Source organism: Muscardinus avellanarius (assembly GCF_963383645.1).
Source record: "Muscardinus avellanarius genome assembly, chromosome: 16".
Classification (NCBI taxonomy): domain Eukaryota; kingdom Metazoa; phylum Chordata; class Mammalia; order Rodentia; family Gliridae; genus Muscardinus; species Muscardinus avellanarius.
The window spans coordinates 36,995,310-37,020,411 of NC_137802.1; the positions used below are offsets into that span (position 1 = coordinate 36,995,310).

Sequence of the window (25,102 nt, forward strand, 5' to 3'; positions counted from 1 at the left end):
CCACTGCACACCCCAGCTTCCAACTCTACTTGATTAAAGCCCCTGCCAGAATCAGGAGCACTTTTAAGAAGTGTAAGCTTTTAGCCAGGCATAGTGGCACATGCCTGCAATCCTAGTACTTGGGAGATGAGACAGGAGGAGCATAGGTTTGAGGACAGTTTCAGTAAGTAGTGATACTCTCATGAATCTAGAGACCCTGTTTTCAAATAAAAATAAAATTGGGCTGGGGTGTAGCTTAGAGGTAGAATGCCCCTGGGTTCAATCCACAGTGACACACACACACAGACCCACACACGCACCCCAAAAAAGATGTTAGCTTTTAAATGAACAGTTAAATTATTAGGATATGTATTAAAAATTCCCAGGGGTCAGGTGTGGTGGCGCACCCTTGTAATTCCAGCATTTGGGAGGCTGAAACCAGAGGATTGTGGTTCACAGACAGCCTCAACTACTTAACAAGGTCCTTTGCAACTTAAGACCCTGTTTCAAAAAAGAAAGACATCTGGGCATGGTGGCACACACTGGTAATCCCAGCATTTGGGACGCTAACACAGGAGGATCGCAGTTTGTGGACAGCCTCATCTACTTAGTGAGGCCCTCCACATCTTAGTGATACCCTGTTTCAAAATAAAGAATAAAGCCGGGCTTGGTGGCTCACGCTTGTAATCTCTGCGCTCGGGAGGCGGAGACAGAAGGATCGCGCAGGTTCGAAGCCAGCCGCGCTGGTGTAAGAGACCCTGTTTCGAAAATATAAAATAGGTCTGGGAGTGTAGCTCGGAGGTAGAAGGGCTTCCAGGAACCCCAGTACCACCAAAAAAAAAAAAAAAAAAGAATAAAATAGTAGGACTGAGGGTGTATCTTAGAGGTAGAATGCTCCTGGGTTCCATCCCTAGTACTGAAATAAAAAGATAAAATAAAATTAAAAAATAGGGCTGAGGGTGTAGCTCAGAGGTATAGTGCCCCTGGGTTCCATTCCCAGTACCACTAAAAAATAAAAAATAAAAATAAAAGATAAATAAAAATTCCCAGGGTCAGCCAGGCATGGTGGCGCACACTTGTAATCCCAGTACTTGGGAAGCTGAGACAGGAGGATTGCAGGTTCAAAGCCAGCATCAACAACTTAGCAAGGACCTCTGCAACTTAGTGAGACCCTGTTTTCAAATAAGAAGTAAAATCAGGTGGTTCAATCCTAGTGCCACCAAAAAAAAAAAAAGCCCAGGGTCTTGGGCCACCCACCTTTCCCTGCAGAGGTTTTGCCCACAATCAGTTTTTGCAGATCTGGCTGGAATGTGGTCACTTACGTTTGGAGGAGAGCTGAAGGGGATTGAGAAGTGGTAGGGCCAAAAATCAGGGCAAGTTTCCTTCAAACATCTGAAGTACATGGAGAAGTATTGGATTCCCACTTCATTCCCTTCTTTCAGCCGTTCTCTGCCTGCCTTTTCTGTTTAGGTCCCAGATCCTTATTCCCCTCCACAGCAGGGGACATGACAGGAGTGCAATGGGATGCACGTGGAGTTCTAAACCCTGTTCTGCCATTGACTTTCTCTTTACCGTGGGCAGTCCACCTCATCCAAGGGCCATACTGTCGCCTCATATGAAGCAAAGCAGGGGATCAGTGTTACAGTTTGAGTTTGGACTGTCCTCCAAAGGTCTCATGTCCCCAGTATAGCAAGACTCAGTGGTGGGGCATGGCTGGAGGAGGTGGGTCACTGGGGACATAGCCCTGAGTCTGTCCCCGGGGCCCTTCCTCACTCTCCCTGCTTCTGGTCACCATGGGTTGAGTGGCATTCTTCTGCTATGCCTGGCCACTCTGGGTTTGCTTTGTCCAGCTAGCCAAGGACTGAACCTCTGAAACAGCCAAAGAGACCTTTCCTCCTCTAAGAAATAAATTAAAGAGTCACAGAGTGGAACCCCAGTGTCTCTCTGCTAGTGGATTTTCAGAGCCTCTTGTTCTGGATGCTCTAGCTAGTGCTTCCCAGACCACCTGGATCTTATGAGTGGGGTAGGAGTGGGGGAGCCACAGCATTTGCAATCAGGGCAGGCTGCTCTGTCTGCCTCCATCTCTATAAACTAGGATAGTTCAGTGATGGGAAGGAAAATGGATACCAGCCCTGTTTCTCTAGAGATCTGAAAAGCATTTACTGAGAATGAGAGCAGAATAACTTCAGACACTTGCTGCTGAGGAGAACAGAGGACAGTTGAACCAGCGCCTCAGCACTCAAGGCCCCACTTTGCCCCCTCTCTTTAGATGGTGTTTGATGGCCAGGAGGCACAGTCAGCGCCCTGGGAATGCCCAGCTCTAATGGGCCTTTCTATTTGGAAGCTTTCGTGAACAAACAGTCCTTGGTTTAAACGCCCCCTGGTGTCTGTGGACAGGAACTGGGTCAGTTTGCATAATTGAAAAGACAAAATAACATTTGTCTTCAGAAATAACTGTGTGGTTTTAACTGAAAGACCAGTAAATGGCTTGATTGTATTCCGAGTGTCAGAATATAGTTCTCCCCTGTGAGCAAGGAAAATAAACTTTCAGCGCAAAAGCCTCCTATACAGCACTCAATCCAAACCCAATTAGGGAAGCACATTTCTATTCAGATTATTTCTCATTCTAGACCAGAGGAAGGGAAATTCTAGGGAATGAAGATGACAATCTGGGTTATAAAATTCATTTAAAATACATTTTCTTTATTCTTTCAGGTGAAGATGTGTTCCAAATGAGAAAAATCCTTGGAAAGAATGCTGAGATTTTGAACAGGTCTCAGTTTCAACCTATACGTAGGTATGGACTGTAACATTCTTCTCAGTTTCAGGCTAAGAAGCAGTATTAAATGGTGAGATGCCCCGTGTTTCTGCATTGCTTTTCTTCAATAGTATTAGCCACTATTTTATAAAAGTTAGGTTTGGCCGGGTGTGGTGGCCCACGCTTGTAATCCCAGTATTTGGGAGGCTGAGACAGGAGGATCAGGGTTCCAAGACAGCCTCAGCTACTATTTAGTGAGGCCCTTTGCAACTCAGTGAGACTCTCAAAATAAAGAATAAAAAAATAAGGCTGGGGGTATAGCTCAGAGGTAGAATGCCCCTGGGTTCCATCCCCAGTACTGCAAAAAACAAAACAAAACAAAAATTAGGTTTGGCTAGCCTAATTTTGTTATGACTTGTTCAGCAGAATATAAGAGGTGGTGAGTAAGGAGTAGTTATCTATGTTCAGATCCTGATTCTCACATTCTACTCGTGTGAGCTTGGTCACAGTTCTCTGCCTCTTCTACTTCCCTGCCTGTAAAATAGGACTGATCATTCATCTCACAATCAGTAAAAAAGCTGGGGAGGGAAAATGAAGATATTGTTTATCTTTCATTTCCCGTGAATGCTAAGGAAGAAAAGAATAATAGTTTATTATTTATTTATTTTCTTATTTTTGGTGGTACTGGGGTTCCTGGATGCCCTTCTACCTCCGGGATACACTCCCAGACCTATTTTTACATTTTTATTTGGAAACAAGTTCTCCTAAGCCAGCGAACGTGGCTGGCTTCGAACCTGCGCAATCCTCCTGTCTCTGCCTCCCAAGCGCGGGGATTACAAGCGTGCACCACCACGTCCAGCTAGGAATAATAGTTTATACCTGACTAGACTTTACAAGAGAATCCAAGTTCAAATAGAATAAAAATGCACAGCTTATTAATTTATCCTAGAAGTTGAAAAATGGAGTCCCTCAGGCTGATTTGAGCAACACAGGAGTCTGTTTTTGTGTGTACATGTGTGTCTGTCTGTATGAGTACTGGGGATCAAACCCAGGAGCTTTCTACCTCTGAGCTACACCCAGCCCTTTATTTATTTATTTATTTATTTATTTATTTATTTATTTATTTATTTTTGTGGCACTGAGGATTTAACCCAGGGGCATTGTATCTCCGAGATACATCCCCCAGCCCTATTTTTTTTTAGTATTTTTTATATTTATTTATTTATTTATTTTTGTAGTACTGGAGATGGAACCCAGAGGCATTCTACCTCTGAGTACACCCTCAGCCCTATTATTTTATTCTTTATTTTGAAGCAGGGTCTCACAGAGTTGCAAAAGGCTTCACTAAGCAGCTGAGGCTATTTGGGAATCGCAATCCTCCTTTCTCAGCCTCCTGAATGCTGGGATAACAAGCATGGGCAACCACGCCCAGCTCAGTCTTTTTATTTGTTTGTTTGTTTGTTTATTATTTATTTATTTATTTATTTATTTATTTATTTATTTTTGAGGGTCTAGGGATGGAACCCAGGGGCATTCGACCTCCAAGCTATACCCCTTGCCCTATGTTTTCTTTTTATTCTTTATTTTGAAACCAGGTCTCACTGAGCTGCAAAGGGCCTCACTAAGTAGCTGAGGCTGTCTGCGATCTGCGATCCTCCGGTCTTAGCCTCCCAAATACTGGGATTACAAGCATATGCCACCATGCCCAGCTAGTCTTTTTATTCTTGAAACAGGGTCTCACTGAGTTGTGAAGGGCTTCGTTAAGTAGCTGAGCCTGTCTTCGAACTGTTATCCTCCGGTCTCAGTCTTCTGAATGCTGGGATTACATGTATGCATCATCACGCCTGGCTCCTATTTTATTTTTTATTTTATTTTACTCATTTATTTTGCAGTACTGGGAATTGAATCAAGGAGCATTCTACCTCCAAGCTATACCCCCAGCCCTATTTTTTATTTTTTATTTTATTTTATTATTTTATTTATTTATTTATTTTTGGTGGTACTGGTGTTCCTGGAAGCCCTTCTACCTCTGGGCTACACTCCCAGACCTATTTTTTATATTTTTATTTAGAAACAGGGTCTCTTAAGCCAGCACAGCTGGCTTTGAACCTGCGTGATCCTCCTGTCTCCGCCTCCCAAGCGCGGGGAATACAAGCGTGCGCCACCACGCCCAGCTTATTTTTTATTTTGAAACAGAGTCTTACTAAGTTGCTAAGAGCCTTGCTAAATTGCTGAGGCTGACCTCAAACCTTTGTTTCTCCTTTCTTGGCCTCCCAAACATTGGGATTACAGGCATGTGCCACCACACCTAGCCAGGAATGTTTTATTGGTCAGTGTCTTATAAGAACTTGAGTGCTGGGGATAGAGGAATGTTTTATTTGGTCAGTGTCTTACAAGAACTTGAGTGCACAGCGGGGTGTGGTGGCGCACACTTGTAATCCCAGCATTCGGGAGGCTGAGACCTGAGGATGGCAGTTTGCGGACAGCCTCAGCTACTTAGTGAGGCCCTCTGCAACTCAGTGAGACCCAGTTTCAAAATAAAGAATAAAAAATAGGGCAGGGGGTGTAGCTCAGAGGTTGAATGCCCCTGGGTTCTATTCCCCAGACCCGCAAAAAAAAAAAAAATCAGTGCAGTGGTAGAGTGTATGTCTAGCATGCCTGAGGCCCTGAGTTCAATCCAATACTGCAAAAAACAAAAACAAAATGAGCAAAATTCAGGGAGTCAAACCTACCTGTCTACACATTTTCCCCTCCTCCTGCCCCTTTTCTTTCTTTCCCAGTGCAGGAGATTAAACCCAGGGCTTTTTGTGTGCTAGGCTAAATATCTTTTTCTAAGGTCACACAACTAGGCATTCAAGAAAGACTATATAATACTATACAACAGACAGCCTTCATATTTTAATGGCTTAAAACAAAAGTTTTTCTTTTCTATTTTTAAATGTGGTACTGATAGCTGGGTGTGGTGATGCATACTTATAATCCCAGTAACTGGGAGGCTAAGACAGAAGGAAAGAACACAGGTTTGAAACCAGCCTCAGCAACTTAGTGAGGTTCTCAGCAACTTAGCAAAACCTTGTTTCCAAATAAAAAATAAAATAGGTCTGGAGGTGTAGCCTGAAGGTAGACGGCCCCTGGGTTCCATCCCCAGTACCACTAAAACAAATTAAAAAAAAAAAAGAAATATGACACTGGGAATTGAACCTAGGGCATTTTATCTCTAAGATACAACCTCACCCTTTTTAACTTTTTTTTATGTTGAAGAATAAAAAAAAAATACTGAGGCAGGTGTTGAATCTTTGATCTTCCTATCTCAGCCTCCCAATTACTAAAATTATAAGCATGTGCCACCATGCCCAGATTCCTTTTTTTAAATGTGATTGTAAATATACATCATAGTGAGATTCAAAGTGATACATCAGTTGTACCATTACAATTTATTCATTTTTTCATGATACTGGGGATTGAACCAGGGGCATTCTACCACTGGGCTACATTTCCAACTTGATTTTATTTTTGTTTATTTATTTTTATTGTATTTTTATTTATTTATTTTGTGTGTGTATGGCACTGGGGATTGAACCCAGGGACATTCAACCTCCGAGCTACACCCTCATCCCTATTTTTTTTTTTTTGGTACTGGAGTTGGAACCCTTCTCGGGCTACACTCCCAGACCTATTTTATATTTTTTGTATTTGGAAACAGGGTCTCTTAAGCCAGCGAGGCTGGCTTCAAACCTGTGCGATCCTCCTGTCTCCGCCTCCCAAGTGCAGGGATTACAAGCATGTGCCACCACGGTGGGCTTTTATTTTTTATTTTGAAACAGGGTCTCACTGAGTTGCAAAGTGCCTCACTAAGTAGCTGAGGCTGGGTTTGAACCACAATCTTCGTGTCTCAGCCTTCCAAATGCTGAGATTACAAGCATGTGCCATCACACTCAGCTTCCACGCCCAGCTTCCCCCATCTCTATTTTTTATACTTTTTTTTTTTTTTTTTGTGGTACTGGGGATGGAACCCAGGGACATTCTACCTCCAATATACACCCCCAGCCCTAGTTTTTATTCTTTTTTTTTTTGTGTGTGTGTGTGGGGGGGGGGTCTGGGGATGAAAACCAGAGGCATTTGACCTCCGAGCTACACCCCTGCCCAATTTTTTATTCTTTATTTTGAGACAGGGTCTCACTGAGTTGCAAAGGGCCTCACTAAGTAGCTGAGGCTGTCCGCGAACTGCGATCCTCAGGTCTCAGCCTCCCAAATGCTGGGATTACAAGCGTGCACCACTATGCCCGGCTAGTTTTTATTCTTTATTTGGAAACAGGGTTTCACTGAATTACAGAGGGTCTTACTAAATACTTGAGGCTGTCTGCGAACCACGATCCTCCTGTCTCAGCCTCCCAAATGCTGGGATTACAAGCATGCGCCACCAAGCCCGACTCTATATTTTATTCTTTATTTTGAAACAGGGTCTCACTAAGTTGCAGAGGGCCTCATTACGTAGTTAAGGCTGGCCGCAAACCTGCAATCTTCCTATTTTAGACTCCAAAGTACTGGGATTATGATCATGTGCCACCACACCTGGCTTGCTTATTTTTAAATTTATTTTATATTTATTTTTTGTAGTACTTGTGATTGAGCCCAGGGTCATTCCATCTCTGCACTATACTCCCAGCCCTATTTTTATTTTAAATAGGGTTTTGCTAGGTTGATGAGAGTCTCACTACTTGCTGAGGCTGTCCTCGAACCTCAATCCTTCTATCTCAGTCTCCCAAGTACTGAGATTAGAGGTGTGTACCACCATGCCCGGCTTACTTTTTTTTTCTTTTTTTTTCTTTGCGGATCTGGGGATGGAACCCAGGGGCATTCTACCTCTGACCTACACCCCTTGCCTTATTTTTTATTCTTTGTTTTGAAACAGTGTCTCACTAAGTTGCTGAGGGCCTTACTAAGTAGCTACAGCTGTCCAGGAACCACTATCCTCCAGTCTCAGCCTCCCAAATGCTGGGATTACAAGCGTGTGCCAGCATGCCTGGCTTACTTTTTGTTTTGAAAGAGGGTTGTGCAGCTGGGCACGGTGGGACATGCTTGTAATCCCAGTACTTGGGAAGCTGAGACAGTAGTATTGCAGGTTCACTGCTACCGTAGGCTACTTAATGAGGTCCTCTGCAACTTAATGAGACCCTGTTTCAAAATAAAGAATAAAAAAAGATAGGGCTGGGATATAGCTCAGAGGTAAAGTGTCCCTGGGCTTCATCCCCAGTACCACAAAAAAATATATATATATCTTGCTAGGTTCCTGAGAGTCTTGCTAAGTTGCTGAGGCTGGTCTTAAATCTACAGTCCTCCTGTTTCAGCCTTCCAACTTCCAAGTACATGTTCCACAATGCCTGACTAAAGTGTTTATTTTTTGCTCTTTCTCCATCTCTATGCCTTTTAGTTGGCCAGGAATCTTCCTTTGGGTTTGGCCAGGGATCTACCTTTTATTTCTGTTCTAGCAGGGACAGGCCTGAGGGAGGCTGCATCTTTGTGCCTCCTTGATTGCTGAAGTAGGAAAAGGAACAGTGAATTGTATACTGGTTTTTAAAGTTTTCCCAGAAGTTGACTCATCAATTTCACTAATATTTCATTGGTTAAAACAAGTCGTGTGGCCATTTATAAAAATTAAGAGGTCCAAAACTTGCTGTTCTACTGTGTGTCTGGAAGGAGAATCATATTTGGCACACAGAATTAATAAAGTTACAAGCCACCCCAAATTCACATTCTCTCCTTTATACCACTGGTCTCACAGGATTGTTGCAAGGATTGAAAATAGCTGGGCATGGTGGCTCACACTTGTAATCCCAGTACTTAGGAGGCTGAGACAGGAGGATCACAGGTTCACTGTCAGCCTCAGCAACTTATGAGGCCTTCTGCAACTTAGTGAGACCTTGTTCCAAAGTAAAGAATAAAAAGTAGGGCTAGGGTGTAGCTGGGAGGTAGAATGCCCCTGGGTTCAATCCCCATTACCCATCCCCAAAGAGAAAATGTGAAAATATATGGAAGAGTTTAGTATGGGATCTAGTTCATAGTTAGTGTTCAGTGAATACTGAAACTGAGTCTTAAATGTTGGTTAGAGTAGAAGCATGTCAAGTCTGTCTTCAGTATTCTTTTGTGGAAGTCTGTGTTGGCTTTGCTGTATTTATACCAGGAAGCTGTATGGCTCACACTGCTAACTTTCCATGGCTGTGCACTGGTTACAGCATCTACTTCCCAGCAAAGGTCCTGTGCTTCATTGATTTTCTTAAGAATTTGCTCACTATCATATGGAGTCAGTGGCTGATATCAGGGCTGGGCTGACCTTTAGAGAATATTCAGTCTCTGGAGAAGAACTGAGGCCCCAGCTTACTAGAGAGCTTGTCGCTAGTTAGTAACAGAGCCAGAACCAGAACACACGCTTTTTGCCTATGAGCATAGCACCCTCTCTACTGCCTCTCACACTGGACCAATAGACTGGTCCCTTGTGCCAAGTTAGTGTACTTTGCTAACATTATTTTTTTTACTTTTTCCCTCACAGTACTGAAGGTGAACAAGAAGAGACATTGAAGGAGTCACCAAAGGAACTACAAGAGAAAGAAATGTATGGCCACCAAAGAGTAGCCTTAGGGTGCTTATGTAAAGTCTTTTTTTTCCCCCAGTACTGGGGATGGAACCCAGAGGCATTCTACCTTTGAACTACTCCACCAGCCCTATTTTTTATTCTTAATTTTGAAGCAGAGTCTCACTGAGTTACAAAGGGCCTCATTAAGTAGCTGAGGCTGTCCTCGAACCCCAATCCTCCTATTTCAGCCTCTCAAATGCTAGAATCATAAGTGTGCACCACCATGCCCGGAAAGTCTTGGTTTTATGTAACTACTATTTTCTTGTTTGTAAGACTCTGCATCTTTCCATTTATATGTACATATTTGATATAAGTATGTTTCTTCTTTTACCAAAAAGCTGTTATTAAATTAATGTTGTAGCCAAGTGTGGTACACACTTGTAATACCAGTACTTGAGAGGATGAGACAGGAGGAATGCAGATTCGAGGTCACCCCCAGCAACTTAGCAAGACAACCTTGTGAGATGCTGTTTCATTCATTCCTTCCTTCCTTTTTTTTTTTTTTTTTTTTTTTTTTTTTTGCGGTACTGGATGGAACCCAGGGGCATTCCACCTCTGAGCCACACCCCCAGCTAGCCCTATTTCCCCCCCCCCCCCGTGTGTGTGTGTGTGTGTGTGTGTGTGTGTGTGTGTGTGTGTGTGTGAGAGAGAGAGAGAGAGAGAGAGAGAGAGAGAGAGAGAGAGAGAGAGAGAGAGATATACTGGGGATGGAACCCAGGGACCCAGGGGCTTTCTACCTCCTGTTTACATTCCCAGACCCATTTTATACTTTATTTGGAAACAGGGTCTCACGAAGTTGCTGAGAACCTCACTAAGTAGCTGAGGCTGACTTTAAACCTACGCAATCCTGTCTTGGCCTCCCGAGTGCTGAGATTATATGCATGCACCATCATGCCTGGCCCTATTTTTTATTCTTTATTTTGAAACCGGGTCTCACTGAGTTGCAAAAGGGTCTAAGTAGCTGAGGCTGTCCTTGAACTGCAATCCTCTGGTCTCCATGCCCGGCCTGAGACCCTGTTTCAAAATTAAAAAAAAAAAAAAAAAAAAAAAAAAGCCGGGCTTGTAATCCCAGCATTAGGGAGGCTGAGATCAGAGAATCGCGGTTTGCAGACAGCCTCGCTACCTAAAGAGGCCCTTCACAACTCAGTGAGACCCTGTTTAAAAAAAAAAAAAAGACTAACGGAATAGGGCTGGGTGTGTGTCGTTCAGAGGTACAGTGCCCTGGGTTCCATCCCTAGTATCGGGGAAAAAAAATGTATATATATAATTTTTTGGTGGTACTGGAGTTCGTGGAGACCCTTCTACTTCCGGGGGCTATACTCCCAGACCTATTTTATATATATTTTTATTTGGAAACAGGGTCTCTTAAGCCAGCACGGCTGGCTTCGAACTTGCGCGATCCTTCGCCTCCCAAGCACGAGGATTACAAGCGTGCACCACCACGCCCGGCGTTTATATATATTATTTTAAATTTTGTGGTGGTGCATACTTGTAATCCCAGTACTTGGGAGCCTGAGATAGGAAGATTGCAGGTTCGCAACCGTAGCTACTTAGTCCCTCTGCAACTTAGTGACACCCTCTTTCAAAATAAAGAATAAAAGCCGGGCATGGTGGCGCTTGTAATCCCTGCACTTAGGAGGCAGAGACAGGAGGATCGCGCAGGTTTGAAGCCAGCCTCTCTGGCTTAAGAGACCGTTTCCAAATAAAAATATAAAATAGGTCTGGGAGTATAGTCCAGAGGTAGAAGGGTTCCATCCCCCGTACCCTCCCCCCAAAAAAAAGAATAAAATAATAAAGGGCTGAGGATGTAGCTCGGAGGTAGAATACCCCTGGGCTCAATTTGCAGTCTGTAAAAAATATTTATATATATATATATATATATATATATATATATATATATATATATATATGAGAGAGAGAGCGAGCGAGAGAGAGAGAGCGCGCGCACGCCTGTAGTCCCAGTACTTGGAAAGCTAAGACAGGAGGATCACAGGTTCAAGGTCAGCCTTAGCAACCTGGTGAGACCCAGTTTCAAAAACAAAGCTAAATAATTAAAAAAAAAAAGGGGCTTATTTACTAGCTCAGTGGAGACCGCCTCTGGGTTCAACCCCTAGTACCACAAAAGGGAGTTCTGGGGGTATAGCTCAGAAGTAGAATGCCCCTAGGTTCAGTCCCTAGTACCAAAATATAAATAAATTGATGGTGTTGTTTGTAATTAAAAGCATTTTATAATCAATAAATTACAGTGATTAATTATTTTCTGCTGGATTTGGTGGTGTGGACCTGCAATCTCAACAACTTGGAGACAGAGGAATGAGATAGCAAATTCAAGGCAGCTTTGGTAACTTAAGGAGACCCTATCTCAAAAATAAGAGCTGGATGTGGTGGTGCATACTTGTAATCCCAGTACTTGGGAGCCCGAGATAGGAAGATTGCAGGTTCATGGTCCTTAGCTACTTAGGGAGGCCCTCTGCAACTTAGACCCTCCTTCAAAATAAAGAATAAAATAATATGGGGCTGAGGGTGTAGCTCAGAGGTAGAATACCCCTGGGTTCAATTCCTAGTTCTGTAAAAAAAAAAATTAAAAAGGGCAAAGATGTAACTCAGTGAGAGTGCTTTTTAGTTCAATCTGTAGTACCACAAAAATTTTTTTTCAGAAAAATATTTATTGCAGTAGTTTATTTTGAGCTTTTGAGATATATTTAAAGTTAGTATCTCTTTTAAAAATATTCTCGCTGGGCGTGGTGGTGCACGCTTGTAATCCCAGCATTCAGGAGGCTGAGACCTGAGGATCGCAGTTCGCGGACAGCCTCATCTACTTAGTGAGGCCCTCTGCAACTCAGTGAGACCTGGTTTCAAAATAAAGAATAAAAAATAGGGCAGGAGCTGTAGCTCGGAGGTCAAATGCCCCTGGGTTCCATCCCCAGAACCCCCCCCACACACACACAAAAAAAAATCTCTTAAGCTGGTCCTGGTGTCTCACGCTTGTAATTCCAGTACTTGGGAGGATGAGACAGGAGGATCGAGTTCACAACCAGTCTAAGCTACTTAGTAAGGCTCTCTACAACTTAATGAGACCCTGTTTCAAAATAAAGAATAAAAAGTCAGGCTAGGGGTGTAGCTTAGAGGTCGAACGCCCCTGGGTTCAATCCCCAGCACCACACACACACAAAAGTGTGTGTGTGTGTGTGTGTAAATATATATATTCTCTAAGCCAAGCATGGTGGCACATGTTCGTAATCCCCAATTTTGGAGGCTGAGACAGAAGGATCACAGGTTCAAGGACAATCTCAGCAAATAGACTCCAACATAGTGAGACCCTGTTTCAAAATAAAAATAAAATCAGGCTGGGGTTGTAACTCATAGGTAGAAAGTTCTTGGGTTCATTCCCGAGTGCCTCCCCACACACAGAGAAAAGAGTTCTATCTTTTTTAAAATTATTTTTTTATTTTTGAGATGGAGTCTTATTCTGCTGCCCAGCTTGGTCTCAAACTTCTGGGCTCTAGTGATGCTTCTGCCTTGGCCTCCCAAGTAAGCAGAACAGTAGGCATATGCCACTGTGCCTGGCTCTGACATTTTTGTTAAGATTATATATATATATTTGCAGTACTGAGAATGGAACCCAGGGGCATTCTACCTCCAAGCCACACCCCCAGCCCTATTTTTTTATTTTGAAATAGGGTCTCACTAAGTTGCAGAGGGCCTCACTAAGTAGCTGAGGCTGGCTGCAAACCTGTAATCCTTTTGTCTCTATCTTCCAAGTACTGGGATTACAAGTGTGTGCCACCATGCCCAGCTTTGTTAAAATATTCTAAGGTAGTATCTAATTCTGATCTGTTGCCCTATAAAGATTTTGTCAAGACTATGCTTTAAAAAATCTTGCCAAGAAGATATTACTTACTTTTTCTAAACAGTTACTATGTGTTCTTCTCACAATTACTATGTGTTCTTACGTTAATTCTTTAGATCACTGACAGATATTCAGGACCTGTCTAGTATCTCCTATGAACAAGACAGCTCTTTTAAGAAAGTCTTGTGCAAAACACCCAGAATAAACCACGCACCTACTAGCGTCAGCACTCCGATCAGCCCAGGTAATCACCCACAAGGAGAAGTGTTTTGAGAGAGAACTCAGCCCCTGCGTGTTGTCTAAAATGCCAGGCTGGGGAGCAAACCTGATGGCTGTTTTCTTCCAGAGCAAAAGTGTTTCATGGGCTCAAACTGAAGGGATAGACTCTGGGAGGGCCAGGTAGGGGTGGTTGTGTTGGTGGTGAGTCAGTAGCTGCTAGATTTTGATTAGGATTATACTGGTGGAGACATGCAGATACCAAGTGCTACTTTTCTGCTTGCTACTGAATTTAGTGCAGAAGCTGGATTTTCTAGCGTTTGCAACTTAGAATAGTACCTTGTGCTTAAACATAGTTCTTAAGTTCTGCAATCATATGCAACCAGCATCAAGTATCTTCTATTTTGTGTCCTTATTTATACTATATATGTGGTTTAATCTCCCTTCATTTTGATAGCCAAATTTAGAGACAGTCATTTTTTTATGCCATGAGGAGCTGTGTCTCAGATTAGTGATTATTTCAGTTAATAAGAGTTTTGCAGTGTTGTTTGTTTGTTTGTTTGTGGTACTGGGGTTCCTGGAAACCCTTCTACCTCCGGGCTACACTCCCAGGCCTATTTTTTATATTTTTATTTGGAAAGAGTCTCTTAAGCCAGTGAGGCTGGCTTTGAACCTGTGCAATACTCCTGTCTCCGCCTCCCAAGTGCGGGGATTACAAGCATGCGCCACCAAGCCCGGCATGTTTTTTTTTTAAATGTGATACTGAGTCTTTTTTTTTTTTTTTTCAGTACTGGGGATTGAACCCACAGGTAGTTTACCTCCAAGCTACATCACCAGCCCTATTTTTTATTATTATTATTATTATTATTATTATTAGTAGTAGTAGTAGTAGTAGTACTGGGGATGGAACCCAGAGACATTCTGCCTATGAGTTACACCCGAAGCCCTATTTTTTATTCTTTATTTTGAAACAAGGTCTCACTAAGTTGCAAAGGGCCTCACTAAGTAGCTGAGGCTGTCCTGAATTGTGATCCTCCTCTCTCAGCCTCCCAAATGCTGGGATTACAAGCATGTGCCACCACCCCTGGCTTATTCTTTAGTTTGAAACAGTTTCATAAATTGCAGAGGGCCTCGCTAAATAGCTGAGCCTGGAGGCAAACCTGCTATCCTCCTGTCTCAGCCTCCCAAGTACAGGATTACCACCAAACCTAGCATGATGTTTCATTTGTAATGTAAAGAATTAAGGAGCTGGGTAAGTGACACATGCCTATAATACTCAGTACTTTTTTTTTTTTTTTTTTTTTTGGTGGTACTGGGGTTCCTGGAAGCCCTTCTACCTTCGAGCTACACTCCCAGACCTATTTTTACTTTTTTTTTTTTTTAATTTGGAAACAGGGTCTCCTAAGCCAGTGCGCGCGGCTGGCTTCGAACCTGCACGATCCTCCTGTCTCTGCCTCCCAAGCATGGGGATTACAAGCGTGTGCCACCACGCCCGGCAATACTCAGTACTTTGAAGGCTGAGACAAGAGGATCACAGGGTTTTTTTTCTTTTCTTTTTTTTTTTAATAGTACTGGGGATGGAACTCAGGGGCATTCTACCTCCGAGCTATACTCACAGAATATTTTATTCTTTATTTTGAAACAGGGTCTCACTGAGTTGTAGAGGTCCTCACTAAGTAGCTGAGGCTGGCCGCGAACTCTGATCCTCCTGTCTCAGCCTTCCAGATGCTGGGATTACAAGCATGCACCACCACGCCCAGCTGAGGATCACAGGTTTGAGGCCAGCCTCAGCAAAGTAGCAAGACCATTCAAAACAAAAAATAAAAAGGCTGGAAGTATATCTTAGGAGTAGAAAGCTCTTGGGTTCAATCCCAGTACTGCAAAAGAAAGGAAGGAAGGAAGAAAGAAAGAAAGAAAGAAAGAAAGAAAGAAAGAAAGAAAGAAAGAAAGAAAGAAAGAAAATTTAGACACTAACTCCTCTCTTTTCTCCAACAGAGTCAATTTCTTCGGCTGCCAGTCAATATAAAGACTGTCTTGAAAGTATCACATTTCAGGATAAAGCAGGATCTGCATCTACTTCCTGCCAGAATTGTCAAGAATCTATTCACACTTTGTCTGACAAATTTACAACTGTCAAAGAGAAAGTCAAGAGCCTGAATTCTCTTCTTAAGTCTTCTGAAACTAACCCTCCAAGACTGACTGACTGGGTAAGAGTACCAATTTTGTATTACACATCCATGGAGCTCAGGATCCAAAGGGCCAAGATTTCTTCAAATTCATTCATAACCAAGACATAAATTGGATCTTCTCCAGGCTTCCCTGGGGCTCTTCCTCTGAGTCAGTATTGTAGGAGGCTTACGTTTTGCTTCTTTTTGAAGCCTCCCTTCTTACTTCTCTGAGAAGTTTTTTGTTTGTTTGTTTGTTTGTTTTTTAGCTTGGAATGGTGGCACATGCTTGTAATCCCAGCATTCAGGAGGCTGAGACAGGAGGATTGTGGTTTGTGGACAGCCTTCACTATTTAGCAAGGTTCTTTGCAACTCAGTGAAACCCTGTTTCAAAAATAAAAAGACTAAGCCGGGTGTGGTGGTGCACACTTGTAATCCCCGTGCTTGGGAGGCTGAGACAGGAGGATCGCGCAGGTTCGAAGCCAGCCTTGCTGGTTTAAGAGACCCTGTTTCCAAATTTAAAAAAAAATATAAAATTGGTCTGGGAGTGTAGCCTGGAGGTAGAAGGCCCCTGGGTTCCATCCCCAGTACCACCAATAAATAAATAAATAAGAAAAATAAAAAGACTAAAAAAAATAGCGCTAGGGGTGTAGCTTGGAGGTAAAATGCCCCTGGGTTTCATCCCTAGTACTTCCAAAATAAAAGTAGTATTTTTTTGGTACTGGGGATTGAACTCAGGGGCGTTCTACCTCAGAGCTACACCCCAGCACTATTTTATTTTATTTATTTTTGGTGGTACTGGGGTTCTTGGAAGCCCTTCTACCTCCGGGCTACACTCCCAGACCTATTTTATATTTTTATTTGGAAACAGGGTCTCTTAAGCCAGCGTGGCTGGCTTTGAACCTACAGGATCCTTCTGTCTCCGCCTCCTAAGCTCGGGGATTACAAGCGTGCGCCACCACGTCCGGCTACTATTTTATTTTTAAACAGGGTCTCACTAAGTTGCTCAGGCTGCACTCAAATCTGTCATCCTTCTGTCTCAGCCTCCCAAGTACTGGGATTACAAGCCTACTCCACCACGCCAGGCTTCCCTGAGTTTTGATTGATCTTCCCCTTCTCTGAACTCCTGAACTGATAACCTGGTGGGGGGGGGATACTCATTGTATACTACTTTTTGTCTTCCTCACCCTCCACCTCTTTCTCTTTTTTTCTTTCTTTCCCTCATATTTTACATGTGTAGTCTCTTTAGGAGAACCACAAGTTCCTTATTTCATACTGCTCACTAAAAACTTTTGGCTGACCTACGGACAGGCTGATTATATGCTTTGGTTCTCAGTAACAAATTGATTGTCAACTTCTTTGAGCATTTGGATCTCAAAATGTTTCACTCACAAGTAGGGAAATGAGCTGAGCTGGGTGTGGTGGAGCACGCCTGCAGTCCCAGTGGGACTAAGACAGGAGGTGCACAGGTTTGAGGAGAGCCTTAGCAAGTAGTGATACTCTCATCAACCTAGCAAGACCCTGTTTCCAAATAAATAAAATTGGGTTGGGGATACAGCTCCAAGATAGAATGCCTCTGAGTTAAATGCCCAGTACCACAAAAATAAATAAATAAGGAAACGAGCCAGAACTGGTGGCACATGCCTATAATCCCAGTTACTAGGGAAGTTGAGAGTTGAGGCAGGAGGAGCACAAGTTTGAGGCCAGCCTTAGCAACTTAGCAAGACCCTGTTTCAAAATACAAAGGTCTGAAGCCAGGCGTGGTGGCGCACGCTTGTAATCCCCGCGCTTGGGAGACTGAGACAGGAGGATCATGCAGATTCGAAGCCAGCCTCAGCTACTTAGTGAGGCTCTCAGCAACTTAGACCCTGTTTCCAAATAAAATACAAAATAGGTCTGGGAGTATAGCCTGGAGGTAGAAAAGCCTCTGGGTTCCACCCCCAGTACCACCAAAAAATAAAAAATAAAAAATACAAAGGTCTGGAGATGTAGCTCCGTGGTAGATACTTGTTTATGTGTAACACCCTAAATAGAAATTTTATACTTTCACTCAACAAATTGTTAATTGGACAGATTGGAAGTGCCAGGCACCATTTCAGGCATTCTTCTAGTGATACAAGTGCAAATAAGAAGACATATATCTCATCTCTGCATGATGGCATACATTCCTGTGATCCTAGTACTGGGGAGGCTGAGACAGGAGGATCACAGGTTTGAGGCCAGCCTCAGCAACTTAGGTCCTCTGCAACTTTTTGAGATCCTGTTAAAAATTTAAAAATTAAATGGGCTGGGGGTGTAGATCAGAGGTAGAATACCCCTGGGTTTAGTTCTCAGTACAAAAAAATATAAAAAAAATAAAGAAAACATATGCTGGGTGTGATGGCACATGCTTGTGATCCCAGTACTTGGGAGGCTGAGACAGGAGGATCACAGGTTTACAGCTAGCTTTAGTAACTTAGTGAGGTCCTCTGCAACTTAGTGAGACTCTGTCTCAAAATTAAAAAAAAAAAAAAAAAAAAAAAAAAAAAAAAAAAAAACGGGGCTGGGGTATAGCTTGGAAGTAGAATGCCTCTGGATTTTATCCCTAGTGCCACACAAAGAAAAAGAAAACATACATCTCATCTCAGAGGGAGAGGGAGAGGAACATTTGATCTTAGAGTTGTTCATTGCCTGCTGAGAAAGACAGGTTGATGTAACAGTGATGAGTACAGAGTGCTAAAGAGGCAAAGAGGGATAAGAAGGCTTCCCAGAGGGGATGACATAGTAATGAATCTGACTTAGTAAAACAAGTGGAAATGGTTGAGCTGCATGGGCTTTTTTATTCAACACACATGTCAGCCACTGTGTTTATGTCTTACTTACAGAAAAGAATGTCCACATGTGCTGGAGCTGGTTCCTCTAGCATGGTTCCCACATGCGACATATCGACCCATGCCACGCAGAGAAGAAGCCTGCCTAAAGGTACCAGCATGTAATGTCTCCCAGAGTAGATGTTCATAGTCGTAGGACAGTTTAAGGAGACTTCAGTTATCAATAAATTTGGTTCAAACACAATTTCCCCCTCGTTATAGAAGTAAAACACATTTATTGTAGAAAACCTAGAGGATAAAGAAAAACATAAAAATATTTGATGTGAGCCAAACATGGTGGTGCACGCCTGTAATCTCAGCACTTGGGAGGCTGAGACAGGAGGATCACAGGTTCACAACCAGTCTCAGCAACTTAGTGAGGCCTTCTGCAACTTAGTGAGAACCTGTTTCAAAATAAGAAATAAAATAGGGATGGGGGTATCTGTTCTGAGCATGTATAGGCTCTTTTTCTTATCCTTTTTTCCTAAACAGTACTGTATAATAACAGTTTTGTGTGTGTATGTATTACTGGAGTATTACTGGAGATTGAACCCAAGAGCTTTCCACCTCTGAGCTGTACCCCCAGCCCTATTTTATTTTTTATTTTGAAATAGGGGCTTACTACATTGCTTAGGGTTTTCCTAAGTTGCTAAGGTAGGCCATGTACCTGTGATCCTCCTGTTTCAGCTTCCCAAGTACTGGGATTACAGGTGCCACCATGCCTGGTCAGTATAACAATTATTTACATAAATTTATATTATGTAAGGTATTTTAAGTAATCTAGAGATGACTTAAAGTATATGGAAGAATGTACATAGGTTATAAACAAGTAGACCATTTTATGTAAGAGACCTGACTGTTGAAGGGTTTTGGTATCCACAAGGAGGTGAGATCCTAGAATCAGTTTCTTGCAGATACTGAGAGATAACTATTTTGAGAATTTTCCCTTGCCATTAAAAACTATTCAGACAACCTAAAGGAGGAGAAAGGAGGGGGGAAGAAGGAAAATCTCTAAAACACACAATTTACTTAAACATATCGAAGTCAACCACTAAGCCAAGCAGGGGAGGGAGGGATGGGGAAAGAATGTGGTGGGAATTGGGTGGGGGTTAAATCAGTGATGTGTACATGTATGTACATACAAGTTTTTTACCCCAATATAATGTATGAATATAATGCACCAATAAAAAATTTTTAAAAATAAAAAATTAAATTAAAATTTAAAAAACCTATTCATAAAAGGTGGGTGTAGTGGTGCACGCTTGTAATCCCAGCATTTGGGAGGCTGAGACAGGAGGATCACAGTTATGTGGACAGCCTCAGCTACTTAGTGAGACCTTTGCAACTCAGTAAGACCCCATTTCAAAAAAAAGAATAAGAAAATAGGGCTGTTGGTGTAGCTAAGCAGTAGAAATGCCCGAGTTCCATCCCTAGTATCACACATACACAAACTATTCATAAGTATATGTAATATTTACATAATAGTGCTTTCTGTATATATTAACCATTCCCATATGATAAAGATTTATATTGTTTTCCAGTTTTTGCCCTGTGTACATAAATCTTTTTTTTTATTATTTTTTATTTTTTGGTGATACTGGGATTCCTGGAAACCCTTCTACCTCCGGGCTATACTCCCAGACCTATTTTTATATTTTTATTTGGAAACAGAGTCTCTTAAGCCAGCGCAGCTGGCTTTGAACCTGCGCAATCCTCCTGTCTTCACCTCCCAAGTGCGGGGATTACAAGCATGTGCTACCATGCCCAGCCTGTGTACATAAATCTTACCTGTACTTTGTATTCCTTCCTTAGAATAGATTCTTAGAAGACAGTTTCCAAATCCAAGGATCTGAGAGTGTTACCTCTCTCTCTCTCTCTCTCTCTCTCTCTCTCTCTCTCTCTCTCTTTTTGGTTCTAGAATACCAGGGGCATTCTACCTCTGAGCTACACCCCCAGCCCTATTTTTTATTCTTTATTTTGAAACAGGGTCTCACTGAGTTGGAAAGGGCCTCACTAAGTAGCTGAGGCTGTCCACGAGCCGTGATCCTCCAGTCTCAGCCTTACCAGAGTATTAACTCTTGAGGAATATTGCCTTTGTCACATTAATTTCAACGTCTATGTCTTTTGTACGCCTCTTGAAATTTCCCTCAGGAGTACTGGGATATTTTCAGTTAATTGAGTGCTTGGGGCAAGACCCAAAGTATGGTTGCTTCTATATTCCCTAGCCTCATCATCTATAGAGAAGGCCTCCCCCACTTTATGTTCTTATTCATTTAGGCTGTTCCAGAACCTCTATATCCTCCCCGATTGGGCCCAAGCCTCTTAGTAAGAACCTACTTCAAATTGCCTTAGGAAGGAAGAGACACAGACCAAGCAGTACTGGAGAGAGTGGGACAAAAGGGTAGAGAGTACAGGCCATTCACATATTAGGAGGCTTCTACTAGGACTGTTGGGTAAGAGGCTTTCCCCCCCCTTCATTTTCATCATCAAGAAATCCTCAGTCAAGTCAGGTGTGGTGGCGCATGCTTGTAATCCCCACTTGGGAGGCTGAGACAGGAGGATTGCACAGGTTCAAAGCCAGCTTCAGCTACTTAGTGAGGCTCTTAGAAACTTAGTGAGACCTTGTTTCCAAATAAATTATAAAATTATAAAATTTATAATATAGAGTATAGCCCGGAGGTAGAAAAGCCCCTGGGTTCCACCCTCAGTACCACCAAAAAAAAAAAAAAAGGAAAGAGATAAAGAAATCCTTAGTCAAGTCCAAGGGGAGCCTAGAAAACTACATTTATTTTAGTTCCAGGAAGGTTTTACACCTTTTTCCCCTTTATCTCTTTAAAGAACTAGTGGAAGCCATCTCACAGCATCACACTGACGAGTTGCCCCCACCGTCTCAGGAGCTGCTGGATGAAATCGGTAAGGGACCTTATTAGTCAGCTTTTCATCCCTTTGACCAAAATACTAGACACAAACAACTTGGGGAAGGAAAGGTTTATTTTGGCTCAGTTTCAAAGGTTTCAGTCTGTGGTCAGCTGGCTCCTTGCTCTGGCCCTGAGGTGAAGCAGAACATTGTGGTGGAGGGCAAGGGAAGGAAAGCAGCTCAGCTCAGGCAGCAGCAGGGTGGGCAGGGAAAGGGCCAGGGACAAAGGGTAGTATCCAAGGCCACCTCGCAGGACCTGCTTCCTTAATCTTGCCTTACTCACCGACAGTTTCCACCACTTCCCAGGAGTCCATCTAGCTACAGTAGATTAATCCATGTGTAAGGTCAGATCCCTCAAGATCCAGCTACTTCCCAAAGCCCCACACTCTGGTGACATTTCTAATCCAAACCATAATATGGACACTGAATACCAAATATATTCCTTGCCTTGCTGGTTATGGTCACTGACCACAACCTGGTGTCTTTGTCTCAGGTGTGAGCACAGTACAAAGGACTATACAGCATCTAGTGGAATGTGCAAAATTCATGAATAGAATGAGCCACGGCCTGGCTGGAATAATTGGCCTGAGTCTGTTGTCATCTTGTTACTAAAGTGTTTATGGTAATGATTTGAAGGGTAAATAACATTAAAGTGGTTTATGATGATGAACTTTTATTAAAATAATTTTTATCTCCTTTAAAACCAATCCATTCATCCCTTGGAGGCTTGAGGTCTGGCTGCTAAGGCCAAGACACCAGTTTTGCCAGTAGCAGGAGTTATTAAATTCCTTTCCTAAGAGCAGGAAGTCAATGACACAAAACCTAATAAGACCAGAATTTTCCTTTTTTCTTTCTTGTGGTACTGGAAATTGAACTCAGGTGCATTCTACCTCTGGGCTATGCCTCCAGTCCTATTTTTATTTTGTATTTTGAAACAGATTCTCACTAAGTCTTGGAGGGACTCACTAAGTTTCTGAGTCTTATCCTCAAACCCATAATCTTCAGCCTCCCAAGTTACTGGAATTACAGGCATGTGCCACCATGCCCGGGTCCAAAAATTTCCTTTTTAGGCATAGACTGAGCAGCACCAATTGAATTTTATTTGCAGCTGGGCTGATGCCGAAGAATGATGTATGGTTATAGAGACATTTGAAGGCAGGTGCTCTACTACCTCAGCAGCCTGGCAGACTAGCCCCTCATGCTTAGAGGATGCCTCTTATCAGACCTATGATGGCCCAATTCTTTTTTTTTTTTTCTTTCTTTTTCTTTTTTTTTTGGGGGGGTGGTACTGGGGTTCCTGGAAACCCTTCTACCTCCGGGCTACACTCCCAGATCTATTTTTATATTTTTATTTGGAAACAGGGTCTCTTAAGCCAGCAAGGCTGGCTTCAAACCTACGCGATCCTCCTGTCTTTGCCTCCCAAGTGCAGGGATTACAAGCGTGTGCCACTACGCCCGGCTGGCCCAATTCTTTTTGTGTGTGTGGTACTGGAGATTGAATACAAGGTTATTCTGTGTCAGCACTGAACTATACCCAAGCCCTTGATTTTTTTTTTTTTTTTTTTTGAGACAAGGTCTTGCTAAATTTCTCAGGCTGGCCTTGAATTTACAATCCTCTTGTCTCAGCTTCCCACAAAGGACTGGGATTACAGGATGGTGCTCAATTCAAGTCTTTCTTTAAAAATTTAATTAATTAGAAGATGGGTGGGGTGGCACAGGCTTGTAATCTCTGCACTTGAGAGGCTAAGATAGAAGGATCGTATAGATTCGAAGCCAGCCTCAGCTGCTTAATGAGGCTCTCAGCAACTTAGCGAGACCCTGTTTTCAAATAACATATAAAATAGGTCTGGGAGTATAGCCCGGAGGTAGAAAGCCTCTGGGTTCCACCCCCAGTACTACCAATAATAATAATAATAATAATTAATTCCTTAGAGCTGGGTATGGTGGCTCATGCTTGTAATCCCAGTACTTGGAAGGCTGAGACAGGAGGATTGCACAGGTTCGAAGCCAGCATCAGCTACTTAGTGAGGCTCTCAGCAACTTATTAAGACCCTCTTTACAAATACAAATATAAAATAGGTCTGGGAGTATAGCCCAGAGGTAGAAAAGCCCCTGGGTTCCATCTCCAGTACCACAAAATTTTTAATTAATTAATTTTTTTGTACTAGGGATTGAACCAGGGACATTCTAACTCCCCCTATTTTTTTATTTTTTTGTGGTGCTGGGGTTCCTGGAAGCCCTTCTACCTCCGGGCCACACTCCCAGACCTATTTTATATTTTTTTATTTGGAAACAGGGTCTCTTAAGCCAGCAAGGCTGGCTTTGAACTCTGCCTCCCAAGCGCGGGGATTACAAGCGTGCGCCACCACGCCTGGCTGCCAGCCTTATTTTTTTTAAACAAAGTCTCTCTAGATTGATGAGAGTCCCACTGCTTGCTGAGGCTGTCCTCAAACCTGTGATCCTCCTGTTTCAGCCTCCCACATACTGGTATTGCAAGTGTGACCCACCACATCCAGTTCTTAATTTAATTAATTAATTTATTTATTGTGGTACTAGAAATTGAGCTCAGGGACATTCTACCTCCAATCTACACCCCCAGCCCTATTTTTTATTCTTTATTTTGAAACAAGGTCTCACTAAGTTTGCGGAGGGCTTCACTAAGTACCTGAGGCTGGCCAGGAAACTATAATCCTCTCAGCCTCTCAAGGACTAGGATTACAAGTGTGTGCCACCACACGTGGCTCTTATTGTGTTTATTTTATTCTATTTTATTTTTGTGGTACTGGGGATGGAATCTAGGGGCATTCTACCTCCAAGCTACACCCCTAGTCCTATTCTTATTTTTTTATATTTTACTTTTTGCGGTACTGGGGATGGAACCCAGGGGCAATCTACCTCCAAGGTACACCCCCAGCCCTATATTTTTATTCTTTATTTTGAAACAGGGTCTCACTGAGTTGCAAAGGGCCTCACTAAGTAGCTGAGGCTGGCCACAAACTTGCAATCCTCCTGTCTCAGCCTCCCAAGTACTGGGAATACAAGTTGTGTGCCACTATGCCCGGCTACAGTCTGATATTTTTTGTCTCAGTAAAATCAAAGACTTTCAAGGGTTTGATTCAAGGGATAGCTATACTCTAGTCTCCTTATCCTCAGCACCTGTCCTTTGGCCTGATGAACTTAGGTGGAGCTAATGAGAGTTGCCAGAATCTTCTTTCCTTAGATTCTTTTTCTGTAGTCACAGGACTCTTTCTCTCCTTCCCTCCTTCCTCCCTTCCCTTCCTGTTACTGGGGATTGAATCCAGGAGTAATCTACCTCTGAGCTACACTTCTATCCCTTTAAATAAAATATTTTTCAGTAATGGGAATGGAACCCAGGGACATTCTACCTCTGAGCTACACCCTCAGCCCTATTTTGTATTCTTTATTTTGAAACAGGGTCTCACTGAGTTGCAAGGAACCTGAGGTAGTAGCTGAGGCTGTCTTCGAACCGCAATTTTCCTGTTTCAGCCTCCCAAATGCTGGAATTACAAGCATGTACCACCACGTCTGGCTTTTTTGTTTGTTTGTTTGGTTTGGTTGTTTGGTGGTACTAGGGGTGGAACCCAGGGGCTTTCTACCTCCGGGCTATACTTCCAGACCTATTTTATATTTTATTTGGAAACAGGATCTCACTAAGTTGCTGAGAGCCTCACTAAGTAGCTGAGGCTGGCTTCGAACCTGTGCGATCCTCTTGTCTC

The 25,102-nt window shown here is 42.8% G+C and overlaps 1 protein-coding gene across 1 annotated transcript in view; it reads left to right on the forward strand.

Moving 5' to 3' along the window:
* The window catches only part of TEX14 (testis expressed 14, intercellular bridge forming factor), a gene marked incomplete at both ends in the record, with an annotated part of 133,108 nt that overhangs the window by 84,151 nt on the left and 23,855 nt on the right, over positions 1–25,102 (forward strand). Inside the window, 6 exons of the mRNA XM_080714030.1 lie at positions 2,695–2,776; positions 9,285–9,347; positions 13,335–13,462; positions 15,430–15,641; positions 18,464–18,560; positions 21,287–21,361. Of these exons, the coding sequence (XP_080570156.1) occupies positions 2,695–2,776; positions 9,285–9,347; positions 13,335–13,462; positions 15,430–15,641; positions 18,464–18,560; positions 21,287–21,361 (657 nt within the window). The remainder of the gene's footprint in view (positions 1–2,694; positions 2,777–9,284; positions 9,348–13,334; positions 13,463–15,429; positions 15,642–18,463; positions 18,561–21,286; positions 21,362–25,102) is intronic.